The sequence below is a fragment of the Theobroma cacao genome, chromosome 3 (assembly GCF_000208745.1).
Source record: "Theobroma cacao cultivar B97-61/B2 chromosome 3, Criollo_cocoa_genome_V2, whole genome shotgun sequence".
Classification (NCBI taxonomy): Eukaryota; Viridiplantae; Streptophyta; class Magnoliopsida; order Malvales; family Malvaceae; genus Theobroma; species Theobroma cacao.
Genome location: NC_030852.1, coordinates 25,163,778 through 25,186,188, shown reverse-complemented (window position 1 = coordinate 25,186,188; position 22,411 = coordinate 25,163,778). Strand labels below are relative to the sequence as shown.

Genomic DNA, 22,411 nt, shown 5'->3' with positions numbered 1-22,411 from the left:
ATGGAAATAAGACGAGTTTATATGTCGTAGATACATTTTCAATTCTCTCACTGATCGATTGTATGATCTCTTCAGACATAAAACTTCAACAAAAGAAATCTAAACTACACCTGAGGAAACGTACAAAAAAGAGAAAAAGAAAACAATTATTTGAATAGTTATAATATGAAAAGAAACAACTCTTTACATTGAAAGACGTATATGTTCATTTATTATTTAAACGTCATTATGCTACCATTTTCACTATTCTGATAAATGTGTTAAAGATTTTGTTGTATATTGGAGATTGAAAAAATGCATTAAGGAAAGCATTTTAGTCATGCCCTTAAAGTCATATTCTTCTTCTTTTAAAAAATTTCTAACAATCTTAAGGTATTTCTTAAACCTTTTCGAAATTGTTTCTTAATGGAGACTGGGCGAGATTCAAAATCAAAAAGAGTGAAAAAAATACCTTAAGGAAAGTCTTAAGGTATTTTTTAAATCTTCAAGTGTGAAAGTTCACTTCTAAAATCAAAAAGTGATCAAACTCGATAGATTTGACGAAATGAAGTTCACTAGATGGAGGGACAAAATGGTATTTCTATTAACCACATTGAAGATTTATTATGTTCATTAGACGAATCAACCATCAATTCCAAAAGAGATCACATTAGTAGAAAGAACACAAATAACACCATCTGGAAACATTGCTGCATCCACAACTGCTGCAACCACAGCTGGTGTTAACATGGAAAAATGGAAACTAGACGAGTTTATATGCCGTGGATACATTCTCAATTCTTTCACTGATCGATTATATGATCTCTTTAGACATAAGACTTTAGCAAAAGAAATCTAAACTACACTTGAGGAAACGTACAAAAAGGAGAAAAAAGGTATGAATAAATTTCTTCCATTGAGATACTTTGAGTTTACCATGACGGATACCAAACCAATTATGGATCAAGTACATGAGTTACAAATTCTGGCCTCTAAATTAAATGAACTAAAAATCAAAATTCCTGACTCACTTCAATTGGGAGCAATTTTGTCCAACCTTCCACATTTTTCGAATGGATATAGGAAGAAAATATTGCATTCTCTAGAAAGTTTTACTATTGAAAAGTTTCAAACTCATTTGTATATTAAGGTAGAAAATAGTACTAAAGATGCACTCATTCTTAGATCAAATGTAAACTTTGTCAGTGAAAAGGAAAAATGAAAAGAAACGGAGTTTAGAAAAATGATTTCAAGAAATCCAAGAAATTTAAAAGTGATAAAATGTATTATCATTGTGTAAAGAAAGGGCATTTCATTAAGGAGTGCAAGTTCAAAAATTTTGAAAATCTTGAAAACAAGATTGTTGTTTATGGTTCTAGAAGAAAGGTAAACCTTGTTGAACGTGATGTCAAATAACTTGTTGCAATTGTGATTGAAATGCATATTGGAATAGTTACTTAAGTACATATGGCTACTGTCACGACCCGGTACTCCCCTCGAACCCGTGACAACCGTCGCGATGTCCCGATCGACACTCATTATCCGAAATGTCAACCGTAATCTCGCAAGGCTTTAATATCAGTTTCTCATTTTCTCTGTGAGTAACTGTTGCCAAATATCATGTTCTAAAAGATTTTAAGCTATTTCCAACTTAAATCAATAAAAAAAATGATTTCTATCTCACAATGGCATTTTGGTCATTTTTTTCTGAAAATTTTGAAACCAGCTAAAAATGTAGTATGCGAGTATAAAACAAATAATTCATAATAAAAAATAAGTTTAAATGTCTAAAACATTCATTTAAAATGAAATTATGACTATTTGAATATAATAAAAATATTCAATAAAATATTTTATTTTCTTATAAAACAATATTTATAAAGTTACTGGTAAATAATTTTTGTAGCGTAAAAGTTAAATAAATTCATACATATTGTAATACAGATAACCAAAGTATAAAATTTAATTTACAGTGACACGTGGGCCCACGAACGACCAACAGTATCAAAAGCGGTAAACCTATAGTTTTTGAGGATGTAAGTCTAACTGTAGCCCTCAACGAAATGAGTTATCTACCGACTATCTTGAGCCTGAAATTGGTGAAAATGAGGGTGGTGAGATTATATAATCCCAGTGAGTAAACCAATATCATCTAAAATATCTAAAGCCGAGTAAATGGAGACAGATAAAAATAGATTATCATATTATAATTCATCACTTTTCAACTCATTTCAACTAAATAAAATCAATTCATATAAATCAAGTAATCAACATGGCTTATGAATTTCTTAAAACTTTGGCTTGTGCTAAAATCATTCTCATATTTAGTTAACAGGGATACCTTGGCTGAGAGCTATCCCAACCGAGTCTGCCAAGGTTGTTAAAAATTCATGTACGCATAAATCATGTTTTTATTTTAAAAATATAGTCGTTCCTTGGCGTTGGCTGAGTTCACCCTCACGTGGTGGTTTGGTGTGAAGTGAACTCTAAAGTGTTAGCCTCAGGAGTTATCCAACCGCGCCTCTCATACTGAGGTATGAATATAATAGGGTTACCGTACCCCCTCTAATAGGCTGGTCTACGGAACCCGTCCACTGCAAGGACTAATCAATAACCCACCAATTCAATAAAGTTCAACAGCATGACATGGTAATTTTATCATTATCCAGCTTATCAAGGCAAACAACAGTTTATACATTTTCAACACAAATACCAATTCAGCCATTCATGCAAATATTCTCATAAGCCATTCTATTCAAACCATTAATTTTACAAAACATGAAAACAGTCTCCAATTACTCTATTTTTAAACCATCATTCAATTTCAAGACAATGTTATAAAATCATTTCATTAAATTACATTTTAATTACAAAACACAAAGATTTACCATTTAACTCATTTTCCATAAAATCACAAAATCGGATAAAAACCACTTTAGATAATTAAGATGATAGTAAGGTTACTCATTGTAATAGGAATCGAATTTCGAGCACTCCGATTCTTGATCTTTGGGTACTATCTCTTTACTTTTACCAGAATGCTCACCACCTAGACATAATGCACAATAAGCCATTTACTACATTTGTGCTAAATTGTTATAAAACCAATTCAGGCTCTATACTAATGCATGAAATGGGATGTGAATTGTTCGGATTATTGTCTAAACACGGTGTTCTACACAAATTCAATTGTGTACCTAAATAAAACGGTATTGGCTTAATTCGATCTATTACTTGATTAATTGGCCAATATGTCCAATTCAACTCCAAACAATTCCATTTTTCTTTCAATTCTCCAAACCATCAAACACAAGTCAAATAGCATAAAATTTAGTAAAATCATCTTCACATTTTCTCTTGGGAATTTCGACCATGGTGTGTGCATCAATACTATGATTTTTCAAGCTTGATTCTCACACCATAAATCACTAATTCCTAACCAAATCACTTGAAATAAAATCAAAATCATCATCAATATTCTACATGGAGAATTTAGCCAATGATGGCTGATGGGAGGAAGTGAATTTTTCTTATTGGCTTTTCATACTACACATCGCTAACTAACTAAAAACACTAAAATACCTTAAAATCTAACCAAACAACCATCAAAATCTCTCTCTAAGTGTTTGGCCAGCAAGAGACCCATCATGAAATCATGTGATTCAACCATGAAAAATAAGAAAAAAATGCTTAAGAAAAAGAGATCTCAAGCTTAATTGAAAAATCTTACCTTTTTTTTCACTTGTTTCCTTGAATTTTCACACTTTTCCCTTGAATTTTTCCACCTAGGGTTTTGTTCTTCCTTTTCTTCCTTTATTCTTGCTTTGGTGGGCTATATGAAGAGAAATGGGCTGATTTTGTGCTGATTTTTAAGCCAAATAATAAATGGATGAAAATTTGACACATGTCACCATTCCATTGGTTCATGTGTCATACTTATCCATTAAGCAATCTCTCTCTACCACTTAAATTTTCTCAATTATCCATAATAATATTGGGTAAAATCTATGTGCTGGACAAGTGTTGGGTGGTGTAAAATTACAATTTTGCCATTGGGGTGGCAAAATGACTATTTTACCCCTATGCTAAAAAAAATTGTCGAAATTAAAATTTTTCACTTCTCAAACTCAAATTATACTCCAAATGATCAATCTTAGTCAAAAATTTCATCCAACACTCACATCTTAACCTTGGGTAGCAAAATGATCATTTTGCCCCTAGGTCATGAAAATTTCAATTTGACTCCAAATCTATCTTCGAACTCCGAATCACAATTTTAAGTCATTCTGGAGTTTTAAAATTCTCAATTTTTTCTTAAAATCTCTATTTGGACTAGTTCAAGGCTTAATTCAACTTAATTGTATCATTTGATATATTGTCGTCCTTTAACGATTTTCAAGGTATCATAGTAAGCAAACATACATTCTTATATAGGAATGGCATTATAAACATATTGTAGAACCAACCTTGATAGCTACTATAACAAAATGTTCAAAATAGTGGCTCAATTCCAATGCTACTATTCATGTTTGCAATAACAAAAGATAGTTCAAGAGTTATGAAGAACTTAAGAGACTAAAAGAAATTCTAATGGGGAACCATAATCCTACTAAGGTACTTAATAAAGGAACAGTTGAGTTAAAATTTATCTCAAGGCAGAAATTAACTTTACTTAATGTATTCCATATTTCTGAAATTAAAAAAAATCTTGTATATGCACATCTATTGTGTAATGATAGTTTCAAGATTGTACTAGAATCTAATAACGTTGTAGTATCAAAAAATGTTGCATTTGTTGAAAATGATATTCTTGTGACGAAATGTTCGAACTCGATATCAATGAAATAAATAATTCTTTTGCTTATACTGTTGAGCACTCTTTTAATTTATGGCATGTTAGAATAAGTTATTTAAATTTACAATCTTTAAATTTTATGTCAAAGTATGGTTATATTTTATGTCAAAAAGATAGTTTTGAAATAACTAAGAAACCTTTTCCAAAAATTGAAAAAAAATCAAAATTATTAGAAATTGTATTATAACATTCATTGATAATTATTCTTGCTTCACTCATACTTATTTAATGAAAACAAAAGATGAAGCATTTAACAAATTTAAGGAATTTAAAATTGTTGTTGAAAATAAAAAAAAAAGATTGAAATTTTTCGAAATGATAGAGGAGGAGAATATTTTCCAAACTCATTTTCTCTAATTTGTAAAGAGAAAAGAATACTTCATCAAATAACATCTCCTTATGCAACCCTAACATAATGGATTAGTGTTGTTAAAATTATCAACCCACACAAGTATACGTATCGAAAAGATAATATAATGGTAAGCAGAGTGTCGATCCCATGGAGAATTGATCTAAAATTTTACTATGTACTAAAATTAAAACAATTTAGTCTTATTCAAACAATTAAAAGTTGATAACTAATTAAACTAAAAATTAATTAACAAAAGAAACAAACTAATTAACAATAATTAAAAATCAAAGCAACGATTTAATTGAATAAAAATCAAATTTAAACAAGTATAAGATTATAATATTCCTCACACTTCATCTAAATTTTACCTATCTTTCTTAACTTATTTCAATGAGTTGAATTGCTAACCTAAAGTCCTCATTTATTTATTATGCTCTCCCAAGACTCTTATAAAAATATTCACTTTAACCAAAACACTATATCCTTATGTGAATTGAAATTAAAACAAATTTATTAAGTTTAGGCTCTAATACTGGCTACATACGATATTTAAGCATATCTTTATCCTACACACAAATGAATTTATTCATCTAAGCAAATAAATAGAATCACATGTTATCTCAATTTCAGTCTACACTAAAATCCCTTTTCTAAGTTATGTTTAGGTTTCTGATCAATTTAATTGGTGATCAAACATTTAAAAGCATTAAAAACAAAATGGAATAAACAATCCAAAACCATTGAAAATAAGCAAGAGAAAGACTAAAAAATTTAGACTACATATGAGTTCAATTACAATCATAGAGAAAAGAAATTAACTACTCATAATGAAAATAAAGAACATAAAACAATGGAGTTTAACCATCTCAAACAAAAGAAACAAGAAAACTAGAGAAAGAAAAAAAACTAAAGATTAGTGATCTTTAATCTTTAATTTTCCATGGTTGATCTTGTTTTTTTTTTTTTTCGATTTTTGGTGGTTAATCTTCTCCTAAAATAACCTAAAATTGATTCCCTCTAGCCTCCCTTCACCTCAATTTGGCTTATTTACAGGGCATTGCTTTTTGGCGCCACGGTGTCAACTTGTTTTGCATTTTTCTCCTTTTCAGGGTAGAATTGGGCAAAGTGGTAAATATGAAAATTTTAGCTTTGACTTTTAGCTTTTCAATGGTCCAAGAATCACGTCATTTGGACGTTATGATCAAAATATTGAGATATATACAAATAAAATCTTGACTCTTTAACACCTTTATTCACCAAATTGAACTTTATTCCTTTACAATCTTATAAGGCAAATAAGCATAAAATAAAATACCTTAATAAAATAAACTAATCAGAAAAATTAACTAAAAATAACTAAATCTTATCCTAAATTGAAGAACTTAGTTAACTTTTAAAAACAAAATTGAGATAAAATAATTCTATAAAATAGAATTATCAATTACCTAAAAGAAAAAAAATAAAAAAAAGCTTAGGTTGATATGACAAATGCTATGTTTTTGAATGCATATCTGTGACACAATTTATTGAATGCACATTTATTGCACGATTTATTAGATGCACATCTATCGCATGATTTATGAGGTAAGGCTTTATTAACAGTATGTCATATAAGTAATAAAATTCTTTTAAAAAAATTACTTATGATACCATATGAATTATGGAATAATGATAGAAAACTAAATTTAAATAATTTTAAAGTGTGTGGTTATAAAATTACGAATCCTCAAGAGACAAAATTAGGATGTAGAGGCATCAAAAATAGTTTTGTTATTTAGGCACAAATCCAAAAACATATAGATTACTTGATTTAAATTCTAATGTTGTAGTTGAATCTATATATGTTAATTTCTTTGAAAATAAATTTATTCTAATTTCATCAAAAGTTGTTTATTTGACAACAAAATATCACCCTAATAAAGAAAATATGTAAATCAAAATGACAACATCATCATATTTAGAAAAATATTAAAAAACAACAAACATTTTGAGAATGATTTGCCTGATATACACATCTTCATCTACATTCAACCCTATTCCTTATTGAATAAAGAATAAATCTATCACCCTTTAGCCACTTCAAGTAAATTGTTATTTTATAACATTTAGAATCTTAAATGTTAACTATAATGTAAACTATGATAAGAATTTCCATAAATGAGGTAGGTTTCACTCTTATTGGGAAGCAAATAAACAAATTTAGACAACTAAGCACACCCCTAAGAAGCAAGTTTTGTTAATTTTAAATACATCCTAAAAACTTCATTAGCAACTCAAATATATATTCTAAATCATTAAAAAAATTGAAAGAAAATACAAGAAAACAAAAAAAAAAGAGATTTAAATCCATCCTAAAAGCTTCATAATTAAAGAAATACAAGAAAACAAGAAAGAAAATTCTACATCCATCCTAAAAGCTTCATTAGCAATGTAAATACATATTCTAAATCATTAAAAAAATTGAAAGAAAATAGAAGAAAACAAGAAAAAGAGTTCTAAATCCATCCTAAAACCTTCATAACTAAAGAAATACAAGAAAACAAGAAAGAAAGTTCTAAATCTATTCTAAAAGCTTCATTAACAACGTATATATATATATATATTCTAAATCATTAAAAAATTGAAAGAAAATACAAGAAAACAAGCAAAAGAGTTCTAAATCTATCCTAAAAGCTTCATAACTAAAGAAATACAAGAAAACAAGAAAGAAAAATTCTAAATCCATCCTAAAAGCTTCATTAGCAACGCAAATATATATTCTAAACCATTAAAAAAATTGAAAGAAAATACAAGGAAAAAAGATAAAGATTTCTAAATCCATCCTAAAAGATTCATAACCAAAGAAATACAAAAAACCAAGAAAGAAAGTTCTAAATTCATACCAAAAAACTTCATTAGCAACGTAAATATATATTCTAAATCATTAAAATAGTTGAAAAAAATACAAGAAAACAAGAAAAAGGGTTCTAAATCCATCATGCTTACTCTTTCTCTAAACTCATATACATTTCTCACAGCTTTTTTGTTTTTATGAAAGGAATTCAACAAAGAAATGTTCTTTTATTTGAAGCATTGTGGAAAGCTTTGGTATTTTCTCCAAGGAAGAAAAGAATACATATCAGAGTATTTATAGACAATGAGGATGAACTATGAAGGTGCTTGAGTCAATGTTTCCAACTTGCAAGGTTTAAGTTTCCAACTTCCAAGGTTAAATACTTGTGAGGAGATTAGACTGTTTTTAAACAATGTCATTTTATCTAGACAAACCAAAAGTGTAAAATATTTAGAAAAAAAATTAAAGTAAAATATTCTCACTCTTTAAATTTTAGTCAAAATTTTAAATAAGTATATTAGTTTTTGAAATGCATGTTCCACCTAAAAAATGAAGACATCATTAACAGATATTAAGAAAATATTAAAATATTTTTTTATTAATTTTAAAAATTATTATTATATTTTTAAAAAAATTAAATAAAAGAGAGCATCGATCTCCCCAAAAAGGAGAGCACCAGTGCTCTCTTAAGGAGCCCCGATTGGACTCCCCTTGAGAAGCCTTAGGGAGCCAGTTCGAGGATCCCCAAAAGAACTCCGATGCTCTCTATTTGGAGATTTTTTTAATTAATAAAAAATTAATAAAATTATATAATAATAATTTTAAAAATTAATTAAATTACTCTTATCAGGATGCCAAATTGACAAAAGCACTAATAATTGATTAAATTTTCCCAATAAAACTAAACATCTGTGCAGGGAGACTAGACTGTTTTATACAGAGGAACCAAAAGTGCAAATATTTGGGAAAAAAAATGCCTACGTGGACTGACGCTCTACCACTGAGCTGTAGGGGCCTCGTGTTTTGAGAGCCCCTTGATAAATTATTAATCGTTCATCAAAGCAATTCAAATATAGAGAGGAAGCGAAGAGGCAATTCGAAATCCGAATCACTTCCGCCATGGCCGACAACAACACTCCCACTTTAGATCCTGTAATCCCCTTTTATGTATCCATTGCACAATGATTTTTATTTCCTTTCATTTGGTTTTTGTTTTTCTATTTGAATCTATTTGTGTGACGTTTTTCTTTTTGAAGGATTTGATTGGCGCCATTTTCAAGCACATTTGGGCCAGAAAAGCTCACGGTTTGCAATTCCATCTCCCTCTTTTCCCTTCCCATTTTTACTCACTTCAAATTCAGATTTTAGAGGTTTTTTTGGCATTTCCATTCCAGAGCGTGAAAGGAACGGAATCCAAAACACCGACGCCCTAGACTCCGAGGTTTCTTTTTCTTTCACATTTCTCAAATTCTTCGCTAAAATTTTAAGTTCTTATTTATTTATTTAATTTTGTGTAAGTATAGGTTGGAGCTGGAACATCCAAGAAGAATCGACCCACTTCAAGTAATTTCTCTTCCCATTTTTTTCCTTGGATGAATTTTATAAATTTTACATTACTACTCTATTTGATTGCAGCGAATGCAGATTCTCTAAAGCTGAGTTCTGAACTTCTTCGAATTTTTATTACAGGTTCTTTCGAATTTTAGTGTTTATTTGAGAATTTGTCGATTAGGTTTTTTTTTTTTAATTTCTTTGAGAAAAGAAAATGGCACTTTGTAATGGAATCCCCTTCTGTTCCTTGAGTCAGAGGCTGTGCAGCGAGCTGCTACAATTGCTGAAGCTGAGGGTGGCACTGAGATTGAAGTAACCCATGTAGAAAGGATTCTTCCTCAGTTACTTCTCGATTTCTAAGGTACTTATTAACCTTTTTTGCACGAATGAAATGCCAAGCAAATTGTTCGATTAGGCTATTTTGGGACCCAAATGGTAAGAACAGCAACCGTATGGAGATAGAAAAATACTAGAATAAGATGACTGGGTGTAGCATTTGAAGCTTTGTTGACGGAAGGAAAACTATTGAGTTTGTAAATTTACCACTGGTATTCCCTGTTAGTTTTTGGTGATGTTTGCCTAGTATATGGAATCATTGTTGTGCTATAATGGACAGGACCCAGAATGCTATCTGCACCTTGCCATGTAGAAGGATTACCTGAGGAGGTTTTTGATGATGACTGGCTGGTATACACCTCTCTTTTTGTGTTACCTCTCAAGTATTCGGAAATTTCTATAGGGAAAATATAAATGCCTTGAAATAAATGTAATACAGGTTGTAGTATATCCGGTGGTATCTGTAACAATTCATCATGATATTTCTTCAGGAAATCTAATGTAAAAGAAAAAGATGTCTAACAGTCATGTTTTCCAATTCCAACATAATGTTCTCTGCAAATCTTATTTTATTCTAGTCGACCCCCTTGATGTGGTTTGAATCATAAGAATAGAAATGTCAGCTCATGTTACTGCAAGTTGTCACATGCAATTATCTAGAGAGGGACATGTTATTATCCTAGAAAGAAACTATAGATTTTTTACATCTTTGTTTCATTTTCTTGGCTAATTGACCATGTGCAGAAAATCGGTTGCCTCAGAAGGCAGACTGACATTTGCGTATTGTAATCTTATTCATCTGGGCAGTTTAATTGATGTGTGATACTGTGTAGAAAGGTAGTCCTGTTGCTGGTTGTGTTCTCATCACTATATTTTCTTCTCATTTGAGAGAAATGTTAAAGATGAAGCAAGCTTTTTTCTCAAAGAAAAGGGTAAGCGATTCTAGGAGGAGAAACTACTAAGTATGTGAAAGATATTCTTTGTCATAAAGAGAGCTCTTTGGCTATCCTACTTTCATTTCCACAACTTGTATAAAGGCCTTTTTTCAGAGAAGTCTTCCCCACTTTCACATTATGTTAGATAAAAGGCTCACTCTCATTATCCTCACTTATCGCTAGTTTAACCCATTCTCTATTTTGTGCTGCCTTGTCTAGTTTGATGGGTTGCGTCCCTCTCTTCCCATCTCTTTTGATCCCACCAAAATTCCATGGTAATTAAATTCACATGTTACACGATGGTAGTGGCCCTGCCCCGACTCCATTTGCCAAACGACCAATAAAACTTTGAACTTTTTTTCGACGGAAAAGAACAAAGATATCTCGAGTGCGGTGATATCTGATTCAGGCTTTTTAAAATTCTCCTCTCCCAGACACGAATATGTGAATCTAAACTTTTTCTTCATTAATAGTTAAGAGGAAAAAACGAAAAAAACCTTCTTTCATACTTGATTCAGCAATTTGACCAATGAAAGTGCAGGTTATAGATATGGTATGCCCAAATTTCTAATTCGATTGGGGAATCCAAATACAGATACATTTCTTACAATCATTGCAACAACTGGTTACACGCAAGGACCATATCGGGTAAAAACAAAGACAAAACAAAAAACATTTAGGATAAACTAATACACATTCTTCAACACTTGCATAATTATTTCAGACATTCTCCTGACATTACCTTCATCTTAGTTTTTGATTTGAGACAACATGCACCTAACATCCTTACTGCTAGGTCTCTCCTTTGGATCGTCCAAAGTGCAAAAGTAAGCAATCTTCAGAACCAGGAGCATTTGTTCTTCATGCCCCTGTCCCAGTAGCTTAGGATCAATTGCCTGACTGGGATTGTCTGAGGTCATTATGTTTCTCATCCACTTGACCAAACTCATCTCATCAGTGTGCTGAAAGAACTCATCAGATGGAAGCTTCCCCATCACCAAAACCCCAAGTATAACCCCAAAGCTATAAATATCACACCTATCTGTGAACTTGAGTGTCTGGTGATACTCTGGTGCTATATATCCCACTGTTCCTGCCAAATTGGAGGTAGTTACATGGGTGTTAGCATCGGGCATTGCCTTTGCAAGGCCAAAATCTGCGATTCTAGCTTCCATGTCATCATCAAGGAGGATATTTCCTGGTTTGAGATCTCTGTGAATAATACGCGGACTATGGTGCGTGTGAAGATATTCAAGCCCAGCTGCCACGCCTATGGCAATCCTCTGCCGAGCAGGCCAATCGAGCTCCCTTGCCCCCAAGGAAACTTGATGTAAGATATCTTGCAAGCTTCCATTCTTCATGAACTCGTACACAAGGTAATGACAGTCGGGTCGAGAAACATGGGCCAACAGAGGAAGAAGATTTCTATGTCGAATTTGACCGACCGTGGTAATCTCTGATCTGATTTGACGCATTTTCTTGTTCAGAAGCTTACTATCTTCATCGGTCAATTCAGCTGCATCTTTTGGCGGCTGAATAATCTTCTTAATAGCAATCATCTTTCCACCACTTCCTGGTAACTCTGCCTTGTAAACTTCTCCACACCCTCCTTTCCCTATGATCTCCAACGAAGCTAAGCCATCTTCTTTCTCTAAAAACGCTAAGTCCTCAGCTTTCTTAATCAATGGACTAAAGATGGATGGGCCAGTATCTTTTCCTCCTCCTCTTATTGCTGCCAAGACCAGTTTAAACATCACGGAGAAGATGAATCCAGATATGGTCCCAGCTACAGCTCCAGCAAGGAATCCTAAAATCCATCCCATTACCTTCCTTTTCTTATTTTTGTGCTTGTGAGGAGTTGACGTTGATGAACTGGGACCTGCAGCAGTTGCAGATTTGCCTCCACTTGGTGATGGAGCTGCAGCGCTACTTTTATTTTTGTTTGTTGAATTCCTCTCAGCAAAAATATACCGTTTGGGGTATCGAGAGAGAGCTGATTCATCAACTTTGCTCATTAATGGAGCTGAACCTTCAAGAAAACTGTTTCCAGAGAAGTCGAAGAATCGAAGGTTTCGAAATGAACGTATAGACGGAGGGATCTTCCCGGAAAACAGATTGTTTGCAAGAGATAGACTTTCCATGTTAGGAAAATACTTCAAGAAGCTTAAGTTCCCGGTAAATCTATTGGAAGAGAGATCAAGAACTCGAAGACGTATCAAGGAAGACAAATTGGATGGTATTTCACCGGAAAACTGGTTGTTTTGAAGGTCAAGAATTTCGAGTTTCTTACAGTCAACAATTTCGGGTGGGACTTGGTCAATGATATTGTTGTGAGAAACAGAGAGCTCTTTGAGCTCCGAGAGCTTCCCAAGTGCAGGAGACAAAAACCCATCAAGCCCTTGGGACTTGAAGACAATCCTGGTGACTTTGAGAACATAAGTGTTGTTGTCCGTGAGCCTTCTCTCACAGAAAACACCAGCAGCGCTGCAAGGACTGGTGGCAGGGAATCGTTGACCGTCGATGCCCAAGTCCTTGACGATGGTGGAGAGAGCTTTCAAGTCTGAACGGTCGAGAGTAAGCCTTGCACTGGAGATGAAGAAGAGAGAAAGGAGAGTGAATAAGGGGAGGAGGTGGTGGTGGGGTTTGCAGGGAGAGAATGCCATTTTTTGTGGCGGACTAAGGAGGCTTTGGTGGGGAGGGGATGCGATTAAGAGGCTTTGATTATTAGCTCATACTGCTAAAATTGTAGGCGGCTGTTGGATGTATGACTCGGATGGTTTTTTCTTATAAGCTCATACCGTGTGGAAAAACATGGCTTGTGGAGCCCATCTTTTAAGTTGATTTCTGTTTTCTTAGTTTAGGGCTCAATACCCCCCTGATTTCTCAACTCAGATTTTGATGAAGACAAGAAATCCAATGGACTAAAATGTTTATTTAGATTTCATTATTTGAACCCTGAATGTTTGGTTCTGTGGTAACTGCAAAGGGAAGAAGACAAACACATACCCATAATAGCAAGGGAAACCTTGACATTAAAACATTTCTTTAAGTAAATTTCATGAAATTTTCAAAATTTTGTTGAAGTACTTGTTAAAATCACCAATAGCCATACTCAAGATTCAACTCTTGCCTTCATAAAGATTTATTTTTTTGAATTGAGAGTTTTCAAACTCATTTTTGTGAATCCGTGATTTAATATGTATTTTTTTATGAATCAATCATGTTACATGATGGTAAAATAGTAAACGGTACATAATTTGTTGTTACTTGTTGCAAAAAGAAAAATATTGTATTATTAATAAATTGTATATGATATTAAAAAAATTTAAATTGTGTTTGTGATAGAAAAGTAATTTTTTAATTGACAAAAAGAAAAAGAAAAACACCATATGAAACATATATATATATATATATTTGTTTCATTTCTTTGTTATTTCCCTCAAACTATGAATGACCTAAATTATAATAAGACAGTTCTCAAGAATTGTACACATTTTTCCTTCTGTCCCCGACGTTTGGCCCACGCATAGAAAATACAGTGCTATATAGGGAAACTTCTGAGAACTCTACCAGTCAACTCCGGCGGGGTCAAGTCAACAAAAGAGCGTTTGAGGTCTTTCTTTTGTTTTCAGCCGTTAGATCATCTTTTTGATCTCTGGCGCTGAAGTGGACACACGAAAATGATAGTTAAAATGTTCCCAAGTTATTTTATTTCTTTCTCATTAGTTTAAAAAGACTATTAGTATTTCAATATTTCAATAAAAACAACAATAAATAATTCCAAAAGTACGTTAGTGCTATTTGCTTTCCTTTCTCTGACCTCTTCTTTGATAATAAGTCTATTGACTTCATTACCTAATTCCAGGACAGTAAGTCCAAGTACACGTGATATGCACATTTCCAAAATAATAATAAAAATAATCTTCTTTTAATTAGAAAAATATTTCTTAATTTTTAAAAATTTGTGGAAGAAAAGTTTTTCTAAAGTGTGAGGAGAGTGTAGCTAAACATGATTATACTCATTTCCCATTACTATTTAGTTCATGTAAGATTATACTTTGTAAAAGATTTTATATGTACACAATAAACTTTGTGAGCAACATTTTTACTGAAAATAAAAGAATAAAATTGTGAAAAGTATAAAATTATTGTCCATTGAAACAAATTGAAGCATATAACCGTTTCCTAATCCAAAAAAGGATTGAAAAAAAAAAACTGAATTCAGGTCCAATTTGTCACTCTAATATGGACCAATATTGAAGTTCATCACTATACTTTTAGGTATATTAATTTTTGTATGAAAAAGTAATGGAATTCAGCAAAATTTGCTATTTACATTAATAGAGAGTATTTCATAAAATATTTTAGTTTCTTTTTTTTTTTCAGAAATCAATTAAATCAAAAGTATAAAGAAACAAAATCAATATAATTGATGTTCAAATTGAATATTAAGTCATAACGTAAGGACAAATTTGACTTTGATTTCAAAAAGAAAATGTTATTAGATATATGGATCAAGGGTATGGAGCCAGGAAGACGCACTTTTCTTCCATGAACCGTAGCAGGGGTTAGTCAAGACTCAAGGAAGAAGACTAATAAAAGATGAACCACACGGCATGTTTTTGCAATCACAAATCAGGTTTCGCACTGGAGAGAAATTTCTATGATCTTCCCTTGCCGTCCTTCCTGGGAATGCGGCTCATAACTTTGGCAGTTGCGTTTATATTCAGGTTCTTATCATAACAATTGTAAAACAAATCAATGCAGTAGGGTATAGGGTGTTAACTCCTGTCAATTTCCTGGTCGTTACATCAAAACTCTATGCATCATCATCTTACAAAGGTCACTGAATTAAACTTTAGTTGAGAAACTATTATTCTTTACTTTGTTTGTGTTTTATTTTATACTTTTGCACATATGAGAAAATGAATTTCATGGATTTTATTTTCTTGTTTTTGGTAAATTGTATAATAACTGTTTTCTCTCTTTTTCCTGAAGAAAAAGAAGTGTGAAAATGAAAGAAAATTGGTGGCGATGCTACTTTGCTGTCAACGTCTCCCCACAAAACGACCCATTGAAGCTTTGAAAGCCACCCACCCAATCAAAGACTTGAATAGAGTCTGCCTGGGAAACATCGTAGCCCATCTACTCAGAAAACTGAACCGAGCCGATGAAATTGCGGACGGCGATGCTGGTGGTCATGGACGATGAAAGGGGAGCTGCTTGCTTCACTGGTTAAATAGCTGAGCAAAGTGGCGATCATGACAAAATTGTTGAATGGAATCGGTGTTTTGCAGGACATTGGAAACTCTAGAATTTAGTTTTTTCTTTGAATTTGTTCTTAAAGTGATGTGTCAATGTCTTCCAAGTTGCAGAGTTTGACTCGCTGGGTTGCTTCAACTTTGTTTCTTTCGCTATTTTACCTTGCTTATTGCTTAGCTGCAGTATTTTTTAAAAGAGATTTTCCTCCCTTTTTTGCCCCAATCTCAAAGTCACTATAACCCAATCTCATATTATGTAACATGGTCTTAAGCAAATCTTACTGATTTTCCTTCTTTTGGGTTGGTTCTTGCTGTTCTAATTTTGCTTGTCTATGTATTGCCTAAGAAAGAACCAACATATAAAGCAATGGAAGGGTATCTCATAAAGATGTGGCTGCACTTAATTTCTATGGTGTAATTACGGTCTTAATCAATCTTATTATTATGAATCTATGTTGAATCAAAGATCAAATAATCACTAATTACGGGTTCAAGCTACCGGAAAGAGAGAGAAACGTAGTGTGTGTAACATGCAAGAATGCAATCAAGAAACATATAGAATCAAGACACTGATGAATACGTAACATATAGGATGATTTGATGACTATCATGGCGACAAGAAAGCAGGGGAACAGAGAAAAGAGAAAAAGATAAGTAGGGATTTTGTTCCTTGCTTTGGCATGGAGAGCTCTTCATTGGCATGCTAATGCCTCACTGGCCTACCATGTATGGTGGGTTATAAAAGGCTTGTTTGATTAATGTAACACCCTGATTTTCAAGACTGCTCCAACTTGTCTGTCCTCCGAAGGGGTTATCGCCACTCCAAAAATCTCCGTTTAATTCCATCGGTAAGCCTCCACTATACAAACTAATTGTTTTATGTGGTTTACCTGCATCTCTACCAGAATTGATCTATTTTGACCCTGAAACTGTTTACTTTTGATGTAATTCTGTTCTTTGGTAGTTAATCATGTTCAATTCTGTCTTTAATTCTTAACTGCGACTGTTTTGGGGTATACAACCCAATATAATTCGATTCACAATTAAAGGTTGACTTACTGTATATTTAAATGAATTCAATACTAAAACCGGAGTCAAGCTTGGAATTTCATAGCTAAGATAAATCTTAGTGGCACGGTTGTAGTGTCTGAGGCTGTTTGTTATGGAAATAAATAAAGGAATTGTGGATTAGAATTTGATGTGAAGAAACAATCTGATATAAAAAATTGAATGGCCCTGGTACATGTCATCCTAACATGAACGATCTTCAACGAGGCTTAGTATAATCCGTATTAATATCAAATGGTCAACTGAGGCAGAGAAATACAAAGGAGCAGAATATAGTCACTTTGTTTGATAAGGTTTTCAACTCTACAAATGCCTGAAGACAGCAAAGGTATACTAGCCTGAATATAGAAAGGGGAGGGTCGGTGCAAATCAAGGTTGCCATACACCTGGCACCTGTAGAGCTGGTTGCTAGTCAACCTGCAGGCGCAGACTACTCCCTGTTTGAAATTTTCATGAGAGATGTATTCATAACATTAAACTATGGTTTCCATATTGCATAGCATTATAAGACCAAAACCATCAAAAAGGAAGAAATAAGAAACATTGTCATCAGTTCGTATTGGCCTACATGTGATTTGTTTCAGACCAATTACTATGTTGTTTTATTTTAATGTTGCAAAGGGAACCCGAAGACAAATTAATTCAGAGATGGGCTCTGCTAAGCTTCGGTTTCTGGGAAAAGAATTATTCCATTCTACTTTTCCCAAGAAATTGAAGTGGCAAAGTAGCTGGATGTGTGAAAGTATGAGGTGGCAGTCTTTGTCCTCCCAAATTACTCAAGTCGTTAATGGTTTTTTAACTCAAGTTTCAACTTTCAATCTTGCCTTGCTCTTTTTCCAGGGAACCTTCCCATACGCGTGAATGGACACATAACAACATTTCCATGACCATGAATGATCTTAGAGTCTATAGACATCAACTTGATGGATCAAACATGCTTGCCTTCTGGCTCATGTACGTTTTTGTTTCTACTTCTTTTCTCCACTTAAAGTTTTCGACTAGTATTTCATTACTATAACTGTTTGCCACAGTTGTTCTGATATGATAATAGTTAACTGGTTGTGAGTTCAGACAATGTTGAAAAAAAAATCTTACACTTCTAAGATTTTCAAGAGAAGTCAGTCGATTGACTACTGATGTATATAATTTGTCTAGGTTGGGGTAACCAGAAACTAGTTTTTACTATATTCCCGTGGCGAAATTTAGAAAGGGCCGAAAAGGCCCTGAGGGAGACAAAGAGCAGGAGGGCCCAGTTTGTAATCGGAGATGATTTCCATGATCAGCCTAGTTTACAGGAAGTCTGGAATCTTTAAAGCCCAATTCAGTTACTTTAGCCTCCGTTTCAAACACAGACAAGGGACTTCCTGCTTCCAAACATGGCTCCCTAACGTTAATCCCAGATTATTAGGAGATAAAAAACACACAGAAAAAGACTACTCAGAGAGAGAGAGGGAGAGCAATACCAAAGCCACAAACTCGGAAAACTGATTATTTTAGCAAAGTAATCTTACAACGCAGGCACAGCACGGCACACTATCATTAGTACTCACTAAGACTCCTCAACAACCAAAGATGAGTTGTAAAAGAGTCCTAAATATTATCTCACAAACATCACCACTACAGTAGAATGTAGAAATGCTAATAATAGCAAACAGAAAGCAAATACAAGAGCATTAGACCTTCTAGTTCATCTTACCATATATCATTCATGACCTTGAGCAAATTAAAACCGAAGAGTAATTGTTATTCTGGTTTCCAGGCTTAATTTGCTCAAAGGCTTCGCTTTTGGGTTAATCGACACAGCAGCGATACATGAAATACATCTCCATGGGACGTCCACACTCAGCACAGACCACCCTCTCTGCAATTCCCCCACTGATACCTGGAAGGATAAGACGGGTGCAGTGATGATCTTCGGCAATCCCTTCCAGGTACTTTCGGAGTGCTGGCATAAAACCCATTTCTCGAGCAAGGTATTCCCAAGTTTCAAAACTCTGCATGCTGCTTAGAGCTTTGTCTCCCTTGGCCCTGACCATTTCAATTGATCCTAAAAAGAATACTGCCCATCCATGTTCGCTCCCATCGTAGCCAAGTAGTGTCATGACCTCCTGCTTTATAACGTCAGTTTCATTGGTCTTGCCATGTCGCGTTTTCGAGAACAACATGCTCTCCAACCGGTTCCAAAAGAACCAAATAGTGCCATCTTGCCAGGCGTGACTAAGCTGCTTCTCATTGATAAAACCGGTAATCTTTCTTACCCTCTCCCTGGCGTTGTTCTTTCCAACATAAACCATCTCTAAGCCGATGCCCAGAGCCTGTGCAACCTTTTTTGTTTCGGAAGTGAAACTTTCGATCCAGTCTAATTCTTCACCACCATATAGACAGATGACTTTCTGTTGTTTCATCTGATAATTAAAGCAAGGCACATGATCAGAAAGTGAATGAATTAAGCATATTGAGAATCAAGAGATAGACATATGATAAGCAAGTGGTTGCATATATGTATATACTTGCGGTGTGTAAAACAGCATTCTAAATGTTAAAACATTTTGGCATATGTTTCTATCTGCAAAAGGTGGGTGAGTCTGTACCCAAGTATGTAAGTTTGCTTCAAGCCCGTCAACAAGTAGCTCAATCGTCCAAGCCTGTGTCTTCCACAGACTTTCCTCTGTCTCAGTGTTGAAAGGGAAGGCTGTATTTCCCCATATCCACAACATGTTGAGGGCATTTGGGCATGTGACCTTTCCTTGTGGATCCAGGGTCACAACAATCGGCTTCTTTACGAAACGCCATACCTCTTTGGTGTACTTAATGACTGCTGGTTCAATAATGGAAGGGTGGTGCACAGTATACCATGGCATAATTGATTGCAGGTTCAAAAATTTTTGCTGATGACCATCATTCCAAGTTGACATGTCCACAATTGGGAGCCATACGATCTCATAGTTAAGCTCAGACGATACCCGTTCATATTTGTACAGAACCTCAAAAACCTGAATCTCGTCTGGGGAGATATCAAGATCCGAAATGAGCAGTAACACATGCTTTCTCCTGAGTACGTCCATATGAACCTGTTTGTACCAGCAGAAGTATACTGTTATACATCTAATTAAATTGAAACAGGGATGTGAAAATGAAATGGATCCTTGGAAACAGACCTTGGTCTTATCTGGACCCAAGAGAGCATTTTGAGGATCTTCCTTGCCGAGCGAGAAAAGTTTTATGAGAATCTTCAAGTTGTCCAATTGAGGAGTTCCAAAACTGTGCGCCAGGCCTTCATAAGCTTCTGCCTGCTTCTTCTCATCTGCATCCCATTATGATCTTTGTCAATTCCTTGATCAGTAAGCATTTAACCTTTATCACATATTTTATCGAAGTCTATATATATTTGCATAATCGGGAAAATAATGGTAGCCATTTTACGGTCAGCGTTTTAGGTCTTTCTTCTCCTGCTGTGAGGTAATTTCTCATAAAGAACCAAAAGACAAAAAGAGCAGAAAGGCCTTGAAGAAAATTTTCTCCGATTTAAGTGCTTATATATCATAATTTTGCAATGATATATCCGAGGACTCACCGATGTGCTGATAACATTGACGTAATAGTTTTTGAAGGTGATCGTGTATGCTGCTGACTTTATGCGCCAAGCTTGATAGTTCCCATGCCTCCGAGGTTGCTGTAATGTGCCTAAAATCAACGAAAACGATTGATTAGTTACTGGTAAATTTATCATATTAATTGGGTTGAGGCATTGAGCAGGTTAAAGTTTGTGTCTTACTCATGTTTCAAGCCCACAAGGCTTGCAATCTGTGAAGCGCAAGCCACAACGCTTCGCATTGTCCAGTATGCAGCTGTGGGGATATGAGCCATGGCGATTGACATTGGTGGCACATCGCTCAAAATATACTGAGAAGGTAGCTCTGTAAACTCAACAATGCACTTGGTTACATCCATCATTGCCTTGATGAGATTGTTAAGTGCATCAAATTGGGGTTTCAGGTTGTGAGAATGCTCTAAGATGTCTGGCAGTTGCTTAAGAAGGGCCACGGACTTGGCAAGTGAGTTTGTAGTGCAGAGCTGAACAATAAGCCAAAACTCCCCAATATTCACAGAAAAAGCTGCTAAGGTTAGCACCACTTTTGCATCCCACGAATAGCTTGAAAGCATGTTGAGCAGCGCCATTGTTGTTGAATGGGCATCTCCTCCACCTGAGCACTTGCATGATATCTACAAACACACATTCAGACACAATTATCCTCCTCCTCCTCATCATCATCTTTATATCAAGACTTCAATGTAAGACAAGGAGAATTCGGTAGAGCAGAAAGGGATGATCGTCTTGAGAGATCTAATTGTACTTGAGATATTTATATTTTGTCAAATATATCTGTCGTCTTTGTATAATCCCCACAATCTTTTCTAATAAAAGCCTGTTGTTTTATCACCATTCAAAACGAAAGTATAGGGCCATTAAGGACATTCGATTTATATTTATATGCACTCAAGTCGAAATCAGAAAAAGTATCAGTGTAACTGCATAAAGGCACTGAAATGGAATGTTATAAACGTTGAGTAACCTCGCAGGAGATTTTGTGTACGATAAAGGCCAATGCTTCAAGCATGCCATCTATAGCTGCCAGGCTGGCTCTATCATCAAAGCCATCGATGTGTCCTTGATCTGCAGCCTACGAAAATTTAAAGCACATGTCAGATCGAAATTGAATACCGACAAGTATTTTAAAGACTTGTATGTATACATAAAATTAGGCTAGTCATGGAACAAAAAAAACTAAAGTACTAGAAACGTAGTACATTTAGAGCACGATCAATGTTAGGAGTGACATGACGCAAAACATTCTCGATAATTTGGAGAATGGGCTTGACATCAACTACACGATCATCAGGGGCATGAGTTGACTGAATCTGCTTCATCATGGAATTATCATCAGATACTGAGAAAATTCGGCGCTCTCTCCTGAGCAGTTGCTGCGATTTAGAAGGATGTACGTTGGGGGTTGCCATATTTGGAAAATGCTGGATATGCTACAAAAGGAATATATAAATATAGGTATGTCTGCCGAGATATTCAAGTAGTTGGTGTATTGTGGTTTCTTTAATAAGCATTCCTAGGTTAATATAGTGATGAGCAAATGGAATAAAGGCAGATCGAATTTGTACCTTGCTTGCAAGAGGAGTCTTAAGAAAAGCTAAAGAGCCTGTGTAATAGGATAAAGATAATATAAA

The 22,411-nt window shown here is 34.2% G+C and overlaps 3 protein-coding genes and 2 long non-coding RNA genes across 5 annotated transcripts; 2 read left to right on the top strand and 3 right to left on the bottom strand.

Moving 5' to 3' along the window:
• On the bottom strand, positions 1,926-3,735 carry LOC108661265. The gene is made up of 3 exons (XR_001927017.1): positions 3,710-3,735; positions 2,944-3,028; positions 1,926-2,069 (listed from the first exon to the last, which is right to left on the bottom strand). It is a non-coding gene; the product is annotated as an uncharacterized LOC108661265 (long non-coding RNA).
• LOC18605001 (centromere protein X) lies at positions 8,994-10,511 on the top strand. The gene is made up of 7 exons (XM_018118114.1): positions 8,994-9,171; positions 9,276-9,324; positions 9,414-9,460; positions 9,543-9,582; positions 9,655-9,708; positions 9,827-9,931; positions 10,187-10,511. The coding sequence occupies exons 1-6, from the start codon at positions 9,139-9,141 to the stop codon at positions 9,928-9,930; spliced, it is 327 nt and encodes a 108-aa protein (XP_017973603.1). The 5' UTR covers positions 8,994-9,138; the 3' UTR covers position 9,931; positions 10,187-10,511.
• On the bottom strand, positions 11,329-13,729 carry LOC18605000 (leucine-rich repeat receptor-like serine/threonine/tyrosine-protein kinase SOBIR1). The gene has a single exon (XM_018118113.1). It carries the CDS (start codon positions 13,502-13,504, stop codon positions 11,591-11,593), a length of 1,914 nt encoding a protein of 637 aa, XP_017973602.1. The 5' UTR covers positions 13,505-13,729; the 3' UTR covers positions 11,329-11,590.
• LOC18604999 lies at positions 15,394-16,399 on the top strand. Its single transcript, XR_001926960.1, has 2 exons — positions 15,394-15,571; positions 15,840-16,399. It is a non-coding gene; the product is annotated as an uncharacterized LOC18604999 (long non-coding RNA).
• Positions 18,629-22,189, bottom strand: LOC18604998 (protein SIEVE ELEMENT OCCLUSION B). The gene is made up of 7 exons (XM_018116699.1): positions 21,980-22,189; positions 21,745-21,852; positions 20,946-21,394; positions 20,745-20,854; positions 20,329-20,474; positions 19,762-20,241; positions 18,629-19,575 (listed from the first exon to the last, which is right to left on the bottom strand). The coding sequence occupies exons 1-7, from the start codon at positions 22,187-22,189 to the stop codon at positions 18,961-18,963; spliced, it is 2,118 nt and encodes a 705-aa protein (XP_017972188.1). The 3' UTR covers positions 18,629-18,960.

Coding starts and splice junctions, on each gene's coding strand:
- LOC18605001 (XM_018118114.1), top strand. CDS start 9,139: ATGGCCGACAACAACACTCCCACTTTAGATCCT. Junction 9,325..9,413: donor TTGGGCCAGAAAAGCTCACG/GTTTGCAATTCC, acceptor TTTCCATTCCAG/AGCGTGAAAGGAACGGAATC. Junction 9,709..9,826: donor TCTTCGAATTTTTATTACAG/GTTCTTTCGAAT, acceptor TCCTTGAGTCAG/AGGCTGTGCAGCGAGCTGCT.
- LOC18605000 (XM_018118113.1), bottom strand. CDS start 13,504: ATGGCATTCTCTCCCTGCAAACCCCACCACCACCTCCTCCCCTTATTC.
- LOC18604998 (XM_018116699.1), bottom strand. CDS start 22,189: ATGGCAACCCCCAACGTACATCCTTCTAAATCGCAGCAACTGCTCAGG. Junction 21,395..21,744: donor TACACAAAATCTCCTGCGAG/GTTACTCAACGT, acceptor GTGTGTTTGTAG/ATATCATGCAAGTGCTCAGG. Junction 20,242..20,328: donor TGGGTCCAGATAAGACCAAG/GTCTGTTTCCAA, acceptor TGGTACAAACAG/GTTCATATGGACGTACTCAG.